General features: G+C 39.7%; 1 protein-coding gene and 1 long non-coding RNA gene across 2 annotated transcripts; both read left to right on the top strand.

Annotated features, from left to right (window-relative positions):
• LOC143418334 (uncharacterized) lies at positions 1–397 on the top strand. Its single transcript, XR_013098320.1, has 2 exons — positions 1–42; positions 134–397. It is a non-coding gene; the product is annotated as an uncharacterized LOC143418334 (long non-coding RNA).
• Positions 398–14,498: 14,101 nt separating this feature from the next.
• Positions 14,499–18,595, top strand: mnx2b (motor neuron and pancreas homeobox 2b). Its single transcript, XM_004543399.3, has 3 exons — positions 14,499–15,232; positions 16,404–16,564; positions 17,444–18,595. Exons 1-3 carry the CDS (start codon positions 14,800–14,802, stop codon positions 17,858–17,860), a joined length of 1,011 nt encoding a protein of 336 aa, XP_004543456.1. The 5' UTR covers positions 14,499–14,799; the 3' UTR covers positions 17,861–18,595.
• Positions 18,596–23,200: the final 4,605 nt, after the last annotated feature.

The following is a 23,200-nucleotide window of genomic DNA, read 5'->3' as shown; positions in this document are numbered from 1 at the left end:
CCCACACTGCAGACACTGCTGTGATATTGTCTCTCTGTGCAGGTATGTGATATGACCTGGTGTGTTTATGATGGATAGCTTGTTACTCTGTAACTTGTATGATGAAACTGGGTGATATTGTCTCTCTGTGCAGGCCAGGACCTACTACATGCCACAGCCTAAAGGCAGAGTTGAGTTGCTGAGGCACAGTGATTACTGGCATTCTTCTTACAGGGTGGTGGGTCTTGGAAGACAATTGCTGATCCCTGTTAAAGCAGTCAACATGTGAAGTGCAACTGGCTTGTGACATAGCTTGCTCTGGCCTTGAACTGTGTGTTTTATTCTGTACTCAAGTGGGACACTGGACTGTTTTATCCTTCATTTTTGAGTCATTGTATTAATAAATGATCTCTTAGAATTTTGACTGTCATCTTTTGCCTGCGACTGAGACCGTTGGTCAGACCTAAAATCTCTGTGTTGCATACAAACAGCATCAAAGTCACAAAGTTCCCCAACATTCAGTATCCAACAAGTGCAGTGAAGAAAGGTCTTATAAATCCAGTTTTTAGACAATCATGAGCAGTTTCTCTCCTTCTCCATGCTTTCTTTTTTCACATCCCATCATCTGGTCCAAGTTGATCTTGGTTTCATCAGTCTGTTTTGATGGAAAGTCTAATATCGACATACCGTTGTTGAGGGTAACCAGAAGTTTACACGTTGCCTCCTCTAGAGCTTTCTTTGATTTGGTTTTTCTTAAACAAAGAAAGATTTTTACAATCAGCAACTTGAAATATCTTCCAGGTCTTTGTGGCAGAGGTGACCCGTGCATTCCTCCTTTTTACAATATACCAGGTCGTTCATTTGGCCACCCCTTAGGTTTTTGTTTGTTTGTTTTTTATAGTCTTAGCTGTATTAGGTTTTTTTTTTGTTGTTTTTTTTGTTTTTTGTTTTTTAAGGTTAATAATGGGCTCCCTCACTTTCATCAACATCTCTTGGGACTTCAAACACAGCTGGAATGTTTGATTTAAAAATGCACTGTAGTTGTGTACAGACACAAAAGCTAGTTACTAGTTAGCTCGTACACGGGCACAAGCTGATCAAACGGTGCACATCCGTTTGAAAGCAGCTTTTGCAATAATTTACAGTAACATGGATAAGTAATTTAATAAGGGTCATCTCCATCAGTCTTCCAATGTGTAGTTAAAACAGCTGAGGCTGCAGTTGTTCTGCTAACCTGTGCTTATTTCTGTGCATATTCAAATACCAGTACCTGTGCCTACATGCGGACACGCAGGTTCAGCCTTCACAAACAGTCGAGTGGAGCCGTTGCGGCTACGCCTCAGCCCGGGACTGTCACTGTTAGTGATCCCAGCCTCTTTGATGCTGTCAGCCAGACAGATTACCCTGCTTTTAACCATCTTTTGAACTAAGCATGCCACACAAAAGCCTGCAGTACACCATCATGCCAGTGCAAACACTTATTCACATTAATGCCATTTTATTCGCTGTCGTTACTTCACAAGTGGAGGAAGGACACATTTGTTCTGAGTCATTATTTAGATAATATGTCACTCACACTGAAAGCAGGCTGAATTAGAAAAGGTCAACAGTTCAGTGAAAGTATCCATAGCTGAAAGGAGAAAACCATCATCATCATATGTTGATTAGCCAAACACACCTGGGAAAGTATGTTTATTACATCAACAAAAAAACTCCCTTGCTTACAGATCATAATAAGGATAATAATATCCTTTTATTCTAAGAGTTGCCAGCTCATCCATCTGCCTTACACTCCACATGCCTTTATAAGACACAACTGCATGTCATCAACAATGCTTTTGTCCTCTCTGTCACTGCACGTTTCTGCAGATGTCTGTGGATGGGAGTTTCATGTTTATGAGCTGCAGGTAGTGGCCTGACCAACCTGCTCAGTGTTTGTTGTCTTTTGTATTTCAGAGGTTTGCTTTTTTCTCTCCTTCCCCTAATCACTTCAACCACTCGAGGCAAATGGTTGTCCTCCGTGACCCTGGTTCGACCACCGGGTTTGTTCTTGCTAAAAGTGGTTCTTTTTTCATTTGTTTCATTCAGATTAGTTGTTTATAATGTTTTTTTTTTCCTTTTTTTGTTTTTTGCAAGAGTAAGAGACATGAAGTTAGAGATACAAACACTTCTTTAGAACATAAAACCATTTTTGTGTCACTTTGCAGTTTTCAGCGCTGAGGTAGGAGGGAAGGGAAGGCAGGGTTGGAAGGTCAGTGTCTCCGCTGCCGGCGGAAGGGAAGCAGTCAGCATAGGTTCGAGTGGGTAAGAAAGGGGGAATTTAATTAGAGCAAGTGCCTGCATCCCCCTCTGGTGTCCTCCTCCGAATTACTATTTGCTGCCAAGGGTTAACTGGCCTGATAAATGGGATCAGTCACACTTGTACACACACATACAAATACAAACACCTGTGCTGTGGAGAGGAGAGGACTAAGGCCTGTATGATACAAACAGAATGAGTGATGATACAAATATCGAAATAGCATGTAGTTCAAACACTGCGTTCACCTAAGCAATGACCTGTTTTGTGTTTGGATCCTATTGAAACCAGATTTTAAATTTCAATCTATCTTTATGCTTAAGGTTAATACGTTAAGCCTTTTATCTTAGTGCATTACTGAAGGCTTGGTCAGTGGTAATCCCAGTTTGTATGCCTGCTGGATTTGAAGACACTTAAGTGGATTTACTAAATGTTAATCAGCCAGCAAATTTTTTACAAGCCTGGATGCTCTTTAAAGCTACTTAATGTTCTTCTGATGGATTTCCAGAACCTTTAGAGTGCCCTCGAACCCTCCGGATCGGGGATGGCTTCCTTCTGTTTATCTAATGAGTTATTTGGACTCAGACTCGAAACCTAATTCTAATCTTGTTAACAACTTCACAAAAAAATTTGCCCATAACCTAAGCGTGGATAGGTCAATGATGACAAATTTCAACATTATCTTGAAGAATTAAGAATTAAGGTCCAGACTTCCTGAGCGGGGCAAAACAGCGCGCGCGTACAATTCCCAAATGCTCATAGGCTTGGACCGTTTTATGGGGATCCTATCCTATGTTTTCCTTTTGTCAATCCCCAAACCTGTTCATTTCAATATCGAGCACTAAAAAAAAAATTCCTCCCTAAATGTCTGTGCAGTTAGCACTAAGTTGTGTGTCACAAATGTTAGGAAATTAGTTTGCACACATGATTTAAAAATTCTCTTCTCTATATTTTGCACTTTGAGAAAGGATTTCCCAAAAACACATATGCAACAGGGTCAGTCGCAAGATCCCTCGTCTTACAACGTCAGAACCCAGTTTAGGCTAAATCTGGCTGGTAATACCCAAAAGGTCAGAGGCAAGTTTCTACCTCTAGGTCTTTGTCTCTTAACCGTTTCATGTGGCTCTAAGATGTTTGCATCTTCTCCTCCAGGGTCTTCTCTGTGTTATTGTAGGATCTTTACTTTACACTATAAAGCATATTGTTGTGATTTGGTGCTGCATAATTAAAACTAAACTGAAATTGAATTGAAATAATTGAACTTGAGACTTCTGGCCATCATTGAGATTTCATCAGGTGTTTCACTGAGTAAAAAACATCAATTTGAAAAGTGTCCTTGACACTACCTGTCAAAGGTTTGGTGACATTCTTAAACTCAACACACCTCAGTGAATAAATAGGATAGTGTGAAAGGCTGCATTGTGTTTTTGTTTTTTTTTATTCAAAGCAAATATTGTGTCCAATAATAGCTTAGCGTGGTTCCCCTGATAGCAGAACACAAAGTACCTAATGGAAGAATTTATTTCAATACAGCTGTGTTGTAGGGTCAAGCCTGTGGGAGGCAGAGGAGATAGGGGTTAGTGCAGGAAAGGGAGTTATTGCAAGAATATAGGAAGATAGTGAAGGACATTAAAAACAGTTCTGAAAAGATTAGTAAGTGTATCCGTACGTTTATACAATGGATTCATATTTCTACTCAGTCTTAAGTCAATGCAAAAGTTGAATGTTTGGCCACAAGACTGTTTCTATTTCAAAGTGGAAATGCTTTTGTATGTCAGAAGGAACAAAAAAATAAAAAATAAAAATGATACGAGCATTTAGTTGGAAGAAGATTAATGAAATTATCATGTCATTAATCTTTAAAACCTGAAACCTGAAATAGTGAAAGGGGAGCCATATGACAAATTCTGAAAAATTAAAACAAAAGAAAATTAAATTAAATCTTAAATATGCATATATGAAGTTTAATTTATCATATTTGCTACATCTGGCATTTTTTTAGCCAGCAATTTATTCCCAAACACATATTGTGCAATTTATTTAGGTTTTTCAGAGAGAAAAAAATCAGGCTGATGATGTAGGAGTCTCAAAAACTGTATGTATATCATATAAATATGATACACTAGGGGTTAAGGAGATAAACCCTTCATTGGCTTTCCCCAGAAGCCATTTAGCCTAGTTCAGCATGAAATATGAAGTCATGTAAAAGTTAGCCTGGTTCTCTCAAAATCTTTGACATACACAACTGACCAAAACCTCCCAAATGAAGAATTTTATTGATGTGCTCGAACATCTTTACTAAGTCATAATTCAATAAATATTGCAATTTGTATAGTGATTTAAAAATAAATTAGAATACAGGTATATCATGTTCATGTCGGTGCTCTGCAAGTGCTAATATGAAAGCAGGGCTACCATAGCTTAGCATAAAGCTTGCCATAAAGGCTAATAATATACACCTAAATAAATAAATTAATGATGTTAGAACTTTATTTAGTTGTCACTGTCAAGTTGCTGTTGTGTGCATTGCAGCCCACTGCCGCAATGACCCAGCAAAGCTTTAATGACACTTTAAAGGTATGTGTAGAGTGTGGTGTGAGCCTCAGAGTGAGACACAACAAATCCTTTAATTGTAGACTAACCTTTGCTTCGAGACACAGTGTGAGACGAAGCAGAAGACAAATTTCATTCTCTCATCAGGTCAGAACCTCTAACAGACCGGGCAGTTACTATTTCGGTTAGTTCACACACTGAGCGAGTCCCACCATGGCACATTTCCCGAGTCGCAACACGTCAGTACACCAAGAGCAAACAGAATATAACAAACGGCACTAATCTCATAAGACTATTTGTACAAAACCAAATGCCAACAAACATGAGATATTGAAATGTAAATATGGTACATTTTCATTTCCCAGAATCATTTTTAGAATATAAACAGATCAGCACACAAACAGCTGGATTTAAAATTTACACCACACGTCACTAAAATACAACTTACATGAGATAGAATCATAAAGAGTGAAACACAGGATACAATATGAAAGTATACAAGTAAGTTAACCATATAATCTGTTCTAAAATTTAACCAGCAACCAGTGGGACAGTTAGATCAATCATTTGTTGGGAAAAAAGTAAATGTTGGAATTTTGCCTCCAAACAACCACAGTGAAGTTTTTTCAGTCAAACAATCAAGATGTGATTGAAGTGCAGACTTTCAGCTTTAATTCAGGGGGATTATGAAAAGTTCATTAACTGTTTAGGAGTTACAGCAATTTTGGTGCAGGTCTCCTTTTTATCTAATCTTGTATTTCCAGCTGAATTTATAGAGATCTGTCAAGTGGGAATTTATGGGAGTATTTTGACTGCCAATTCATCAGGCCTGTGCTATTGACCATTCTTTGTCACACCTCTGATAACATTTTGATCAATTCAGAGCCGTTAAAATATACCTTGCTGCTGTGATTTACCTCTACTCCAATTTCAAAGATTGGTCAATCTCGATAGTGACCTGTTAGCCAATTGACAACGTCAATAGACTAAACAGGTCTATTGAACAGTCAAAAGTGACCGATCAATTCATTTCACTTTTTGAAATATTAACTTTGTCCTCACAGAAATCATGTGTTGGGAGGTGACTCTCCTAGTATTAGTCAACAGAAACGCATTTACTTAAAACTTTACCCTCATGCAGGGTCTAATTTGTTGTCCGGGTTACACAGAGTATTCAAAAACTTAGTATGCATGCTTATGAAATAGCAAAACTTACACCTGGCCTCTATTTCCTTTAAGGCCGTCTCCATGTGGACCTCTGCACCACAATGCTTAATTTAGATCACTCTGTGGGGCATGCCATTCTGCCAGTTGCATATGGGATTTTAACATAGGTCTTCATGTTGAGCATCATTATTAGTAATGGCCTGAATCTGGCATGACCCACCTCTCAAAACTGGAAGAGTTCGTCGTCCATAGCCAAAGCCCTGAGGTCTGTATCGTGTCAAATGTGGTGCAAAAAAAACAACAACAACAAGGAGGAGGGTGGTGTGGCCTCAACAACAGCAAGAAGGTCCTGGGTTCAAATCTAGTCTTGGGCCCTGCCTTTAGTTTTTCTGTGTGGAGCATTTTCTCTCCATATCTGTGGGGTTTACTCCAACTTCCTCCCAGGCTGCATGTGGTTAGGTGATTCTAAACTGACTGTGAATGCAAATGTGTGTCTCTGTGAGTTGGCCCTGCAACAGACTGGTGATCTTTCCAGGATGTACTTTGTCTTTTATACTATGACTGTTGAGATAACCTCCAGCCCTCCTGTAACCCTGAATGGGAGTAGAGGATGGATGGACAGTCTATTTGTTTGACAAAAGGCAGCCTGTATCCTTTCATCCATTCTCTTTTTCTTGTCCTTATCAGGGTCACAGGGGCACTGGAGCCTTTCCCTGCGAGATGCAGGTACACCCTGCACAGGTCACAAATCTGACAATAACACATAATGACAAACAACCATTCACACTCTCACCCACAGACAATTTAAAAATCACCAATTAACCTAACCCCACTAATTACATGTCCTTGGACCGTGGGAGGAAGGTACCTGGAAAGAACTCACATATACACAGGCAGAACATGTAAACTCCACAGAGAAAGGCATGACGGTGGAGTCTATCTCTGGAGTTTTGTGCTGTGAGGCAACACTGCGAGCCATCACACCATCGTGCTGCCTGCAGGCCACATCCTTTTAAAGGAAAAAAAAAATGTCAAAGTTGATTATTCAAGCTCATAAATTGATCTAAAAAGAGGGTTGACTTTATCTTTATGGCACTTAAAAGGTGACAGTAATTTATGTTTGTTCATTTTCATTTGAATTCTGTTCTTCTATATGCAAACCAGAAAGAAATCGGTTTGGGTCTTGTGAAGTTTCTTTTGAAACAGACTTCTCACACATACAACCTCTTTCCAAAGTGCTTTTAATGTCAGTGTGGAATTCGAATGTAAAGAGTCTGAATTGGGGATTTCCAATCCTATGGCCAACTGACTGAGAAAATAGCACCTCCTCTGTCAAACATGGTGTAGGGTCGCTTATGGCTGTTGGTGGTTTATGGGACGCTGGCATTTACAAATGGTTTAACAGCTGAGAGGGGACCAGCAGAATTACTGCTTAATATTCATAATATCTAAACCGGAAAAAAGAGCATGATGGAAAAAAAAAGAGTCAACTTAATATTTTTAGCATATTTCAAATATATTTTCTGCAAATGAAAAAACCTTCAGTATCCGGTATGTTGCTCTCATATCTCCCGCTGCTCTTCTGCGGTTCGCCTTCAATAACCTTTGGTTACAGTTAACATGCAAATTGGGCAATAAGAAGCTATTACCTGATTGTTAATGGCAGCAGGCGGCTTCCTCACAGCGGAAAGAATGGCAGAAGAATTGCTATCAGGAGCAATGAGCTGCATCTCTAAAAGTGCAATTAGATGTAGATTTATATGTCACTTTCGACAACAGAGAATTGCTTACAGTGGTGGTAAAGACACAAAAATTTATAACATAGTTGAAACTGAATTGATCTGTAGAGGCGGAAAACCAAAAGCACAAACCGCCAGCTGGCGGAGATCTTCAAAGCTGAATATCCTCATAAGTGGCCTGATAATGCACGGCGGAGAGGGCTGGTGAGATAGCAGGGTGAAAGTAATGATGTCTTGTTGTGGCTGATAAGGTGACTTTATCTCCTATCTCCCATATCTATGCACAATGGGGCCCTTGTATGGGTGATAGTAAAACATGGGGCTGTTAGATGGAACAACCCATTAAATGGCCATAAAAGTCGCACTGGACTGGATAATGTGAAAGGAAGCTTTGTTTTCCATTGTGGAATAATGAAACAGGTGAGCAGGGAAACAGACTGAAGAGTCATAAGGTTGGAATTCCCCGAATCAGACTCTTCATGAATTAAGCCTCTGAAGCCGATGTCTCTTGTTGTTTTATCAGATATCTCCGCATTTCAAGCCATTAATCGCCTAAGATCAAACTGGAATGGTGCAAAGGGGCTATTCAGATCAGGCTGTAATTATTATTATCTATTTTTGGAGATCTTTATGTTGCACATTTTGCATATGTGGTGCTCAAAAGGTGTTACCTAACCTAAAAGCCAGATAATGGTGTTAGAGCTATCACATGTCAAATCATATTAATCTGTGGTCCATGTATTTAAGGCCTCTTGTAGACTGATTATATCTAAATATGGAGAGTTTTCATTATCCAGGTCCAGATGGGTGGTAGTTTCTAACAGTGGATTGAATGTGATTGCATTCACACTTTTCTTAACCTGATAGTGCTGGGATTGGTCAGCTGTGAAGTGGTGAGAGCAGAGCCAATAATTGCACTGTGATTCATCCCAAATCAGTCTAAATGTTGCCCACTGGAAAACATTGACCTGTGGAAAAATTTTGGTATAAACTAGTTTTGATCATAACCCAGACCTCAGGCCTTAAAGCAATGGATCAGTTTAGAAAAAGCAGGGGTTTAAAATAAGTATTTTTCTAGGGAACAGTTATGGTGATGGCATACTGTCGTCTGGTAACATGAAACAAAGCTTGGCTTCCAGCGCAGCCTCCTACTTATGCAGACTTTGTTGATCACTTTCATCCTTTGCGCCTGTCATAGTTAATGCAGATCTTTCTTCTCAGTGGGAGCTTAACAGCATCCTCTGACGCTGAACATTTTAAGAAAATGTGAAAGTGCTAAAAGATGCAGTTCTGCTAATGGCTACTTGAGGATCTCCAAAATCAGGCCAACACCGAATAACTGTGTTAAAAATGCACAAATATACAGTAGAAAAATATATGACCTTACAACTCCCTGGGTCAAATTATATTAGGGTGTAAGGTCAGCATTTTAAGCCATTAGTTGTCCAGAGTTCTTAATCTCACCTTATATAACCTCTGAACTGTGGTATTGGTACCATTAAGAGCATTTTATTGCACTTATCAGAGAGATAATAGGGCTCAAAGCAAACCCGTACATGCTGTCACATTAAATATTTTGGGTCTGTTTGTGTGATGAATGAAACTGACCAAGTTAGCTTTAGTCAGGAGCAGAGATGGGCACTGTAATCTGATTACTTTTTTCAAGTAACTAGTAAAGGGATTACTATTGCAAAAACGGTAATTAGATTACCGTTACTTTCCTGTAGGAACGCTGCGTTACTGCGTTACTAAAACCGTGATTTTTTTGCGAGAATGTCTCATGACAGTGATGTAAGCGAGTGAGCTGTTAGTGACAACAGCTGTGTGCAGATCAACAATGCATCACATATCGATTGTGGGAGAGAGTATGAGCGTGCAGCGTTTAAAGCGTGGAAGTACTGACCTTACTTTGAGTTTGATTCCATAAAAAGTGACAAAAACATTAGCGTCCATCGTGCGTGGGAAGAAAACTTCTTTTTACAGCGAAAAAAACCCTAAACAAGCACCAAGTGCGCAATGATGTAATGGGAAATTCACAGAGAAACTCGCGGATTCTTCAACTGACCGCGGCACACCTGCACCAGGGTAAACCTCCGCCTACCCTGCTCCTGCTTTACAGGTGAAAATAGAGCAAAAGGACCGCTAGTCTTTGACTTTATTTATTTTCTGCTGTGTTTTACTTGCATCTATTTGAAAGAGTGAGTGTAAACACAAAAAATATTTTATTTTATGTGCTGGAATGTGCAGAAAATAGGTTTAAATGTTAAACTAATTTATTCAAGTCAGAGAATGGTGCATATAATTAAATTTTTGCTTCATGCATAAAGTTAAAAGATTAAAACTGATAAAACAAGTTAAAAAAAAGAGACTTTTCCATTTGATTACATTTTGTATGATGGATTATGCAGAAAAAGTAGAATTGGGCTGAAAGATCTATCGCTTTATCACTTCTTCAGGTTGTAAATCTTGTTTTTAAAAAGTAACTAAGTAATTCATTACTTTTGAAAATAAGTAATCAGTAAAGTAACGGGATTACTTTTTTGTGGAAGTAATCAGTAATTAGTTACTGATTACTTTTTTCAAGTAACTTGACCAACACTGGTCAGGAGTTTGGCTAGCAAACCAACATGAGTAATGTAAATTTGGCTAACAGCAAACCTAGCTTGATAATAAAGACTTTATATTGTATAAATTAATAAAGAAAATACTTGAATTGGTTACCATTTCAAGAGGTTTAGGTTATTGTAAGCCTTTTGGTTGTCAAACATTTGCAGAATTGGGGAAATTTCCTGGTTTCCCGAGCAGGAAGTACCTCACACACACTCGCCCTGCTAACTTTCCAATTACGGTCAGTTTGCACCTTCTGTACCAGCCGAGGATGTGATCGTCTTTTCATTTGGCTTCTTTTACTCTTGTCTTAATGGTATATAAAGTGTACGCTAGTTTGCATAAAAACAAAGCTTTCACACAGAAACATCCAAAAGTTCAAAGTTTTTTTTATCATTGCAGTGCATTCCAGCTTTGGCAAACACCTGTGTTATCTCTCTGCTAGACGCTCATAAACATGCTAATGCACAATGAAAGCGAGAGAGAGAGAGAGGAGAGCGAAGGGGCCAAAGTAGCAAAGACAGACAACGAAAGATTCACATCCAGCAGGCTAGATGTCATATGGCAAAGCTCAATATTGGTTAATAAATGAAGGGGGACAGGATACAGAGACAAGGAGGAGAAGTAAAAGTAATAAATTACTTTTATCTCCTTAATGAGACAACATTAATTTTGGTCTCAAGGTCTGGCAGAAAAGTGAGTTGATTTATCATCTGTCTTTAACGCTGTGGGAATTAGTCTAATTACCAGAGCTATGGAGAGCTGATTTTCACTTCACAGTAAGCCCATTGTGCACCACAACCATTTATCACAGCAGCAGTCTGGTCGTTGTACTCCAGGCCTGGTGGGAAAGGTGGTGTTGGTCAACAGCGTCCCTGAAACCTTTGTGTGTCACAACATGCCTGAAGAGAGGGCAGATCCAGGAATGTGCACACACAATCAAAGTAAACTGGATTAGGATTAATCACAGTGCCTAGGTATTGTATCAATGACAGCGAATCAAAGAAAATATATCTTTCAATGTCCGTTACATTGCTTTGTTGATGTTTTTCCATGTTCTGTGTTGTTCTGACGAACTATAGAAGCGCCTGAACTTTCTGCTCTATCAGCAGCAGGAAAGATCTTATCAATACCTCAAACCGCCAAGAATCACTGACCCAGTGGAGGTGAAAAACATAATGACTGGTCCAGCATGCAGATAGAACAAGAGCACACCTGACTTAGTTTAAGGACAGGGTGAGCTGTCTCAGAGCTGTGGTAATGATTGAAAAATATGCCTGTAATTGCTGATAAGCTCTTTAATGTTTCAGTAAACTCCTGTTAGCTGCTAGGTTTACTGACGCATAACTCGTCGATAAACTCTGGCTTTGTAGTCAAGGGCTCGCGGCTCCTTTGAACCAATTGTCCTCTCACAGAGAGAAGGGTGTGCACTGCTTTTGGAGAGTTTCACTAAAGGTTCAAGGGGGCATGTGCATGTGAGGACATGTGTCACAAGGAAAGAAGGGAAAGGAAGTAATGATAGTTTAGATCTGAAAACATTTATTATTAAGCCTTCCACCACATTAAAATAAGACACTTTCAGCTACACCTGCTGTCAGATATTTCACCTGCAAACTGCAGCCTGGAGTAATGTTTGCTCTTACTGACTCATTTTTAACAACAGTGTAATTAAGCTATCATGCTATTCCCATTGTCCTGCATTTTACCTAGTTTTGACCTCTGAGAGGTTTGCCCATAACTAATCACAAGACAGATCGCATTACTATATCTGCTGTTTATAGTTTCAAAGTAAACAAAGAAGAAGAAGTCATCAGCTTTACAAGAAGCCATGTGACTATATTCAGCACTGTAAGCTAGATGGTAAAATCTGCAACCAAGAATTTGTGCTTGAAATCAGTGCTCGAAATTGCAAGAAAGAGCTACATTTCAAACTCTACAAACCTCAGTTAGCAAAGTTGCACATGAACAAACCACATGACTTCTGGAACAATGTCCTTTGGACAGACAAGAACAAAATGAAGATGTTAGGCTATTATTCAAAGTAGTATATTTGGTGAACACAAATTACCTCATACAACCGTCTAACACGGAGCTGGAGGGATGACGATTGGGGCTTATTTTGAAGCCATGAGCCACAGCAGCAAATCTACAACAGATTGCCCAAAAAAGAAAAGAATCAAAGTTTTGTAATGGCCTGGTCAAAGTCCGGGCCAAAGACCTCGACCTGATTGAAACCCTGTGGCGGGACCTTAAGAGGGCTGCGTATGAACAAATGCCTGGAAACCTCAATGAATCACTAGAGTTTCTTTTGATTTATTCTACTATTAAATTCATGAGCATCTTGCAAAAATAAAAAATAAAAATCATAGCATTCTCTCCAACAACATTCAAATTTATATCATCAAACAGGCACTTAAGAAATTGCTGAGCTAACCTCAACAGCTTCTTCTTCTAAACTATTAAAGCTCTTTAGACCCCATCTCAATTACACCAGCTCCACCTGTTCTGTCTGTAGACATTTATATTAATCAGTCTTCTCTTCATTAATAAGATTTGTATTATAAGTTCTTAAAGCTTCTGATCCAGCTGTTATATTCAATTATTAACTTATTTAGGATTAGCAGGACTTATGTACATATAGCAGCAAAATTTCATCTTTTAGGAGGAAAAGACCATCCATCGTCAGAAGAATGCACCAGACACTGGAAGCAGGCGCTGATTTAATTTAATTCGTGGACCTCTGTTGGCAGACTCAAGTGACAGGTTTAGCGGTGGCCTGGCTATTTAAATACTTTCAAATAATAAAGGCAAAAGAAAAGAGGGGAGAGGTTGCGAGAAACAGGCAGAAGGTAGCACTGATTACCCAGGAGCAAATTACCTCTATATCAGCCCCGGAGACAGACACCAATCTGCCTGATAGAGAGAGAGAGAGCTGAGGATGAGAGACACCGCAGTAACACGGTAAAGGAGAAAGAGAGAGTGAGAAATGGGCGGACTAGCAATTTCCTGGAGGTCAACTGCACCGCACATACACACGTGTGCGCACAATTTTACAGATTTAAGAAGGGGGTGTCCTCAAACAGGTGGCGTTTTTGTTCACATCAGCAGAACGAAGCACACAAAGGCCCACGTGTGCTTTTATGTGGAAAATGTAATATTGTGACATGAGGAAAAGATGAATATTTGTTAGTGAAGGTGTTAGAGCCTAAAACATATTCTTGGGAACACATAAAACAAATAAATATAAATATTAGATTGTTAGTATTACACAAGCCACAACTGCACAGGAAAAAATCACATTATTTATAGTTATTGTTGGGTTGGATAGAGATCTGTAATGTCGCATTATCAAAAGATGGAGTTTTCCTTCTGGTGCAGCAACATGCAGATTCCACTTATTATTCTGTGACTTATAATTTTTGATAAACTGTATCTCTATCGATGTTGTGGTACCATGTCTGAGAGACGAAGAGAGACGGATGTACGCCGCCTTTCTCCAGTCTTAAAACTGCATTAGTTCACATTAAGCAGAGGGCCAATTAACTTATAGCCTCTTCTGCCAAGTCATTACACTTTTATACGGTTTGTGTGCAATTCCTGATCGTAAACTTTAATAGCATCGGTATGGCCTTGGTATAGGAATGAAACAAACCATTAATACTAATGATTTAAATACCGTACACAACGTCTCTAACGTCACACCAATCAGAGGTAACCAATAACATTAGTGTGGAAAACAGGCCAGTATTTGGCTCTAAGGTGTGGAGGATATTAGCAGCACTAATAATTAGTCTGGACAATGAAAGCAGCGTATAATTCTTTGTTTATGGCAGCCAGGTAGCCGCAATCTGTGGAGAGTACGATGAGCTGGCAGTAAGATAGATACTGAAAATACAATTGCCCAATCTTCTAATGTACTTCGGTGCTTTGATGCAGTTGAAGGTGTTTGCAGGCGGGACAAGGGTTGGACATTACCTCACTCTGAATGCTTTCTGGGGGGAGAAACGAGCGAGTAATTAGCTGATTAGAGGCCCGTCAGAGCAGCTCGAGCTCCAGCCAATCCCCAGCTGGGAGAGGCCTCCAGGGGTGGAGAAGGACGGCTGATGTAGAGGGAAACATACCTCTGTGGGTTAGTTTTCCAAGAGACTCGATGGTGCGGACTGACATAAAGGCGCAATTTAAAGAAACCGGTGCACGCGCGCACACGCGGGTGTCAGTTAGAGTGGCATTTAGCTGAAACAAGTACAACGAGGGAAAAACCTGCCAATGTGTTTTTTAAACGAATATACAGGTTTCGGGTTATTTTTCTTTATAAAAGGGGGAAAGGAGAGCTTATGATTTTGTGACTGAAGAGCACGGCACAGGTGCGCACCTGGAGAGAGCTCGACTTGTTTTTTCTAAAGACTCCTCAGTCCCGCTCTCTCTCGCTCTCTCTCTGCTGCTGCTGAAGCCATCATGGAGAAATCGAAAAACTTTCGAATCGACGCTCTTCTCGCCGATGAGACCAATCGGTGTGGTCGAGACCTCTCACCCGGTCTGAGCAGTGACAGCCCGGCCGGCAGCCCGGTCTCATGCCGCCGTGGGGACACTCCGTCCCCGCGAGGAGCGCACCTTCAGACCGGAATAATCCCCAAGCAGAGTGTCCTCAATCTGCCCCATCCGGGGCTTGCATCGCTGCCTCAGGGAGCGATTCCCGGCATGTATCCTGCACCCATGTACCCACTGTCGGCGTTGGGTGGACAACACCCTGCGTTCGCCTACACTGGCTTCACGCACCTATCGCAGACCTACCCAGAGCACCTGAAGGTGGCTACCATGGCTGGATCTCTGCCCCTGGAGCACTGGATCCGCGCTGGGCTCATGGTGCCACGACTGCCGGATTACAGCTGTAAGTGTGATGACATTAGATAAGCAGAGGTCCAGAATAATCTAACTTTAAAATAAATAAATATATAAATAAAAATAAATTAATTTCACAGGAGAATTTATCTGTTAATTTATTTTATTTTCAGACAGCTGTGTGTTACACTAAAAGAGAAAGAGTTTAGGCGGAACTGGTCAAGTTAATCTTATTATTATTATTATTATTATTATTATTATTATTATTATTATTATGCTTAATTAATAACTAAATAGTTGTCATTTCGGGGTTTTTATGTTTGCTTATTTTTTCATGATATCAAGCACACAGCACAGATTTATTGTTTAAATCACAAACCGGACTAACGATTCTGACATAGATTTTTTTCTATTCTCCAAAGTTTTATTACATTTAAAAACCTTAATATTTAATAATAATCTGAGAAAGAAACGGGCAGCATTTTGATTTGTTTATTTATTATTCATAAATACATTTCACTGGCAGCGTAATTTAAAGCCTTCGGTTAGCTTTGCTTTGTGCGCCTTCTGTTGTTTTTGTTGTTGTTGTTGTTGTTGTTTTATCTAAGTCCTGTATGTCGCGTTAATGGCAGTCATACATCGTCCCTCACAGTACAGTGGCACCTGTTTTACTGCGTCTCTGTCATATTTTAATTTTGCCCCATTTATTTCTCTATAAACGCCAGCCCGATGAAAACTGTCTTTGTGTGACGAAGAAACTATAAACAAACACCTAAAACGTTCTGTAGTTCATCAATAAAATCCTAAAAGCCTTCATTGAATTTTCATTAAGTTAATGGCATGCCTGTATTTTTATGGCCCCTGCGCCCGCTTCTGCCGTGTCCCCCCCGTCAACAATAAACTGGAGTAAAGCTATTATAGTTAATGATGGCCGGAGAGTGCCGGCATATGTGCGTCTGTTCCCACCCACAACATTACCATGAACTTCTGATGTCCTTGATGTTACAGTATATAAATAAGAGTGGTGGCAGCCAGTGAGCAAATATTCCTGGATAGAGCCTTAAATGAATCCAAATAATTAGGAAATAACTTTATAATATTAATATTAATATGCACATATTCATCCTGTTTTTAGGTGATTTAGGTTTTTAAAATATACACTTATAGTCATCTTGCATGGGACCACACACAAACTGATAACTTTGCTGTTCCTCTTCCAGCGGGTGCTCAGTCAGGCCTGTTGGGGAAATGCAGGAGGCCCCGCACCGCCTTCACCAGCCAGCAACTCCTGGAGCTGGAGAACCAGTTCAAGCTTAACAAATACCTGTCCAGGCCCAAGCGCTTCGAGGTGGCCACTTCACTCATGCTGACCGAAACACAGGTGAGCCAGACCAGAGACTGCAGAGCTCCTCTTTACATCTCCAGATCACGGCGCTCAACAGATGCCAGCACACTGTATGTGTGTAGTTGCAGTTATAACATTTATATCTATTTTTTATTTTCTTAATAAGAATAACTCGGTAGAGTTAAAGGAGTGTGAAACCCATCACCTAATAACACTAAATGAGCCACAATATCAAAATAGGGAGAAAATAAAAAGAAAACAACCAATCAACAGATTTCATCTTCCTTTTTCTTTTTTATTGTAGCCTTAAATAAGACCAAACCATTTTTATACCATGAAAACAGCCAGCAGCACTCTATTAGATCAGCTTTAAATGTTACACTTTACTAAAGTATCTTCATTCTTGTTGCAGTTAGCTGATCAGCAAACTGCTTCTCATGTCCACAGATGTTGTGTTGTCAATCATCTGTGGCAGTTTTCGGTGTTCATTGTTTACCTATCTTCATATATTCATGTGTGTAAGACTCACATGTCTTATGTTTCTGTTAATATTTATTTGTCGCTGATTGTTTCAGTGTTATGAATGCTAATACCTCTGGTAGGAGGAGGAGGGATAAAAAATTTGTGATAATAAAGAGTGATGTCGTTAATGATGACCACAGCATGAACCCCAAAATAACACTTTTTATCCTCCCCAACACTGACATGCAATATGAAACATATCACCTTAAAAATGAAGGTAAAATAGAATAAACAATTTATAAAGCAGCTTTTATCTAACAAAGAAAAAAGAAATAGGAAAGAGAGAGCTTCTGGAGCTGTGACTAAATTTGTCTTTGTTTCTGTTCAGACAAACCCCAGGTTGCGTTTCTTCTTTTAAACATGCGTTCTTCTTCTACTATGATCACTTCGCAGGTGAAGATCTGGTTCCAAAATCGGAGGATGAAGTGGAAGCGCAGTCGGAAGGCAAAGGAGCAGGCCACTGCCTCCACCCAGTCTGAGGCAGAGAGACTACGCAGCTCGGGAAAGACAGGCTCCGACAAATCCAGTGAGAGCAGACGAGCTTTGAACCCGGACGACCGAAGGATAGCTCTCGAATTGGAGGATGGAGAAGAGGAAGAAGATGGAGAGGATGAGGAGGAAGAAGTAGCGGAGGCACCCCAGCGTGGCTTTCCTCTTTCTGCGGGTAACCTAGTTGGGATCCAGCAAACCACGGACTTCTTGCAGCGTAACAATGAAGCTGGCTACAGCTCCCACAGCCCTTTCTCTGATGATGAGCTGGATGGGGTGGAAGTGGGTGGGGGTGACAGGAAAATTGGGGCAGGACTGTGAATACACACCCAGAAAAAGGTTTTAAAAACACATGAGAATTACCTGAGTGTTTCAGCAAAGTCACAACAGGAAAGTCTGTGTTTGTGAGAGAGGACAAACCTAAAGATCTTCACCTCGTATGCTCTGAGAAGGTTTTTCCAATCAAGACATTTGTTGGACTCATTCACACAATCACACATAAACAAATGCAGGATTATGACGCGTGTATAGTGCTTAAACTATTTGTGAATAGAATTATCACTAAGTAATTTACATTGCTGCAGCATGCTGGAAAAAACTGCTTCTTTCTTTCCCTAATTTTGCTCTTTTTTAATGCGCCAGTGGTCCTCTGTGGCAAACTTGTTTCCTCCATCCACTCACAGCCTGAGCTCCACTCAGTGAACACATTTTTTAGGAATTAAATGTTAAGAGGAGTGAACTACAACACATTCAAACAGTTTGATGAGGTTCAGGAGGCGCACGAGCCGTGTGACCATTGATAGAACGGACAAAGGCTCAGAAACAGCTGCAGTTCCAGATGTTTTTGCTCCCAGACTTTGCACAACATCCCATGTAGCGCATTTCCATTTGTGCATTTAATGTGAATATTCAGATTTTTTTTTCAATAATATTTATGACTTCGTTGTCGTCACTTACATGTAAATAAATGAACTTAATTTATTTGAATGATTGAAGGATGAATCGTACGTGTATTTATCTCAAACTTGTGTGGTGTAAATGTGAAATAAAGAAAATGGCAACAAAAGAAGTGAATTATTTCCATTTGATGTGATAGAAATGTATATATATATATATATATGGACAAATACATTTGATTTCAATTGTTTTTTAAAATACATAAAAGAACTCACACAGGGATGGTGCTGAGCGTTGAAGGAGCTGCTTACCTGCTGCCTCGTGATTAAATTACCAGCTGAAGTCTACAAAGCAACGTCTGCTAACAGCTGCTGTGGATGGATAAGATATACTTCTATTTATTCTATTATTTAATTCAATTTCAATTTTTGTCACAGGGCTAATACACAGAGAGAGAGACAACCTGTTGTGCTCACATTCACACCTAAGACCTATTGATAATCAGTCTAACAAGCAAGTCTCTAGACTGTGGGAAGAAGCTGGAGTACCCAGAGAGAGACTATGGAATTCTTTCTGAAAAATCAGGGAATCATTTGCACAACTAAAATTAATCCAGAAAGCAAGAAGAATGTAATTATGATGTGTTTTTCAGTCTGGACCAAAGTGCTGGATAACCACTCTGAGAGTTGTTGTGCAAAAGAAAGGAAAAAAACACAAACAGCTTTATCTCACTCCCGTGAAAATGCTCCTTGGCTACAAAAGCAATTCACTGTTCATGTTTGCGTCTTTTTCAGTTCCCACCCATTAGCTCACATCCCTGCTGCCTCTGGTAGTAAACCAAAGCACAAGTACGTCTCATTTCACAGTTTTAATTTACTGCAGAGGCTCTCAGATATTAATTACTTGGTGAGGTTTACTGATGGCCAAATAATTAAGCTAATGAATAGGAAGTAAAGCAATCAAAAGCCTGATGGGGAGCGGTCACATAGGCCCATTTTAATTTCCAAGAGCAACGGCATGATGAGTTTGTGCAACCGCAAGAGGCTTTTTATTGGACCCCTATGTAAGGGCTGTGATTAAGGAGCAGACTGGAGGACATGCAGTGTGGTGAAACTTAACCCTCTCTCAGACCACGGTCACATATTTATATAGTGATTAAATGCATTCTTAACTGGTGGCAGTGATTTAGCAGTGCTTTTAGCACCCTTATGAGGCTCTTGGCTGTTCTGTCTTATATATATAAGAAACTTAAGAGACCCTTAAGAGCATCACTTGTTAAAAAATATACTTTTAATATGAAAATCATGTATATGTTTGCGTAGGATAAATAACAGAATAATTACAGCTGACATCAAGTACAAAGAATCACCTTGACATCAAACTTTATCGAAACAAATCTGATAACATATTCATAAAACTGTGTTATGAGACCTCTGCTGAAATATTCCAGTGCAAATACATAAGCACTGGGAATATTTCCCAGTGCTTATGTATACATAAGCATTCATGCCATTTGTGCAAGTTTTATTTTAAGTGACAGTAAAGGATCAATTTCATGAAAAAAAAAAAAAAGACCTCCAGAGCTTCTGAGGTGAGGCTGTGGTAAACTATGAGGACCTTCTTAGTGGCAATACAGCGGAAATCTCTGCTCAGAGAGACCTCACAGAAGATCAAAGGTTTTATAACGAAAGGGATCAAATAAAGAAAGGTGGAAGCACACAAGGATACGAGTTTTAACACGTGGTCAGGGCTTTAACAAATCTGGTTAAGATCGAAATGATGATTAACCTGAAGCAGCATCAAATCCGCTTTTTTATTTATTTATTTAGCCAGTGTTTAACTCCAAAGAAGTTTTCGTTTAACTTTGACTTGATTTAATAGGAGTGAACGTAACACGCCTGCAGAGTGAGCCTCTATCAAACCGCAGCTTTTAATTTGGCTGATGAAAAATCTCACGAATCAATAGGAGCTCATTTAGTTGTGTGACTTGTCAGCTCTATGACGAATGCCATTTGGCCCATTTTATGACAGAGGGCCCTCTGACACAGGACGCGCGCGCACACACACAAAATCACAGCTAATTGATAAGGCAGCGGAGGAATATATGGAGGTCATTGATTCTGTTTCTCCTCTAATTTAATCTGAATACACTGTGCGTGTTGATTAAAAAATTTCCCCCCTCGCGTAAATTACACTCACCGCTGATAACGCTGTCACTTTCCGGCAACAAAAAGTGCTGACGGGCTCCTGCCTCTCTCTGTTTTTCCCCAATAATGCGCAGAGAGCCCGCGTCTTTCTATAAAAATCTTTCACTGTCTATTGAATCACTCAAGTCAGCCCGTGAGACGTCAAGAACGGTTTACCAGAAACCCCCATTTTCATGGTTAGACAAATAAATTGGCCTCCTTCTTCTTTTTTTTTTCTTTTTTTTTGCTTTGTCGGATTATAAATCAGCGTGCCCTTAAAATATTTACACCCTGTAGTTTAATCAATCAGCAAAATGCCGGACTCATTACGTAAATATGAACAGATTGTGCGATCTTTTAACGTAATCACACGTACCGCCGCAGGTTTCCCTGGGCCCTGTCCTGTCACTTAACTAATGGACAAGTAAGGCTGCAGTGAGCGACGGGGTCCCATAAATCCACATCTGTCCGACTTAAAACGCTGTTCTAAAGCACGAAAAAGGGCACTTTTTTTCTTTTTTCTTTGCCAGTAAAGTTTATTGAAGAGGCGTTTTAGGGGTGAATGTATTCATGGGCGTCATTTATTATTGCAGGAAAAGTAGGGTGAATTAAGGCTGATTGGGACAGTTTTTTTGAATTTCCGTCCCGTGTAAATGTTCGTGTCATAAATTTACTGAATAAAAAAATAAATAAAAATCATGATGGATTTCTGCAACAATGGAGAGGCCGTCCATCTGTGTGAGGAGGAATGAAGGTTATCTCACTTTTCAAGGAGACGTAAACTGACACCAGGCCTGTTTTCTCTTTAAGTGTTTGGATCTTCTGGATGATTGTGACAACCTTTATCATTAGTGAGGAAAAGTTTTTTTCTTTTGTTTTTTAATTATAATACAATCTAATTTTTCGGGCATATTAATTTGCTTTCCTGCTCATCATAATTTTTCTGATTAACTTTATTAAATTATAAAGCCACACTCTCACAACACAGTGACAGCTGGATGCTCTGATGTCAAAGCTTCCAGTCATGCCAATCCAGAAAAGGGCCGTGCAGAGGTCCAGTCTGAACTGTAGAAGCATGGGTTATGATAACATGGCTGTGGTTAAGGTCAGCAATGTCTTGCTTGAAAAATTCAGCTGATTCAGGAATATTTTCTGCATACAAGTGAAGTAAGGCCTGTTCCACTCTGGTGTAGACAGGAAACAAAATGTAGGTGGAGTGAGCTTGCAGAGCTGACACGGTTAATATTGTCACTGGTGTGACCATCATGGACAGGATTAGAAATGAGTCTATCACAGGGACAGTCGTAGAAATAGAGGCAAGGCTGGGATAGTTCAGACATGTTCAAGGATTAGTGAAAAAATTGGACAAAGGATGTTGGAGATGGCGCTGCCAGGCAGGAGGAAAAGACGAAGACCACAGTTTGCCATGCAGTTCATGGGTGTAATGACACCCGCTTCAGATGTTATCAGTCCATAAAATGGGCGTTATTAGCAGAAATCAGCCCCATATTTATGGGCCAATAGGGGGCCATCTCCACCTGCTAGTTTGTTCCGAATGTTGTTATCATCCATTCAGATGGAGCATCGCTAACAGAAGCATGGGAAGACTCCACATCTACTCTCGCTGGAATCCAAGGAGGACACTCGGAGGGGTGGTGTGACAGAGGAGGATGCTGGGACAAGGTTAGATGGAGGGGATGATGATCTGCTGCCGTGACCTCTAAGGATTGTATCTGCATGAAGAGCATATGCAGAATATATGCGTCTTTTATATTTTTGTTCACTGATAAAGCAATTTAGTTTTTTCCCAATACTAGAAACATCACATTAACACATATTTACTGGTTTTGTTGCAGTAGAACATCACACTCATGTTTCTATCAGTGTTTTGTGGAATATATAAACTACAACAACTTAACTTAAACTGAATCATGATGCCTTCGCGAACAACTTCCTGGTTGACACCCACCTGTCACAACAAGGAATTTTTACTTCATGTTTTTACAGATGATCTTGGTAAAATAAATTAAGAAGAAGAATTTTTAATTTTCTGTCATCAGGTAAGAAATAAAGCCTGTTTAGGTACTGTTTCATTCAGTCACTTCTCCCAACCACTCTTTAATTTATATACTCTGTAGCTTAAACTAAAATTCATGCTGGTCAGGAATATACTAATAATAATATGTTGTGTTTTAATGTTATTAAAAAACAACATATTATTATTAGTATTTTTTAATTAAATCTATAAATCAAGGATAAACTTATTATTAGGAGAAAGCGCTCTTCGTGTCACCAGGTGTATGATGTCAGTGAACTTTGCCAAGCTTCGGATTATTTGTTAATAAAATATATGAAATGCAAAAAACAGAAACACGCTGACACGTGTACGAAGAAGGACCAAGTCTGCCCTCTTGTGGCAAAACCAAGAATGACACCTCGTCTGGGTGGCCTTACTAGCTGCAGCCCCTCCCCGGCTTATGATTGTAATTTTGCTGGTAAATCCTCAAATTAACTCAAAATTGATGATCACACGTTTACAAATCCAGTATTACACTTTCATATAAAATAAGCAAGAGTA

Source organism: Maylandia zebra, linkage group LG1 (genome assembly GCF_041146795.1).
Source record: "Maylandia zebra isolate NMK-2024a linkage group LG1, Mzebra_GT3a, whole genome shotgun sequence".
Lineage (NCBI taxonomy): Eukaryota > Metazoa > Chordata > Actinopteri > Cichliformes > Cichlidae > Maylandia > Maylandia zebra.
Note: the sequence above shows the minus strand (reverse complement) of the source record. Positions and strands in the feature narration are given on the sequence as shown.

Bases quoted from the DNA above. Each gene is read 5' to 3' on its own strand.
- mnx2b (XM_004543399.3), top strand. From the start codon at position 14,800: ATGGAGAAATCGAAAAACTTTCGAATCGACGCTCTTCTCGCCGATGAG. The intron at 15,233-16,403 runs GTAAGTGTGATG...TTCCTCTTCCAG, and splicing joins ACGACTGCCGGATTACAGCT to CGGGTGCTCAGTCAGGCCTG. The intron at 16,565-17,443 runs GTGAGCCAGACC...ATCACTTCGCAG, and splicing joins TCATGCTGACCGAAACACAG to GTGAAGATCTGGTTCCAAAA.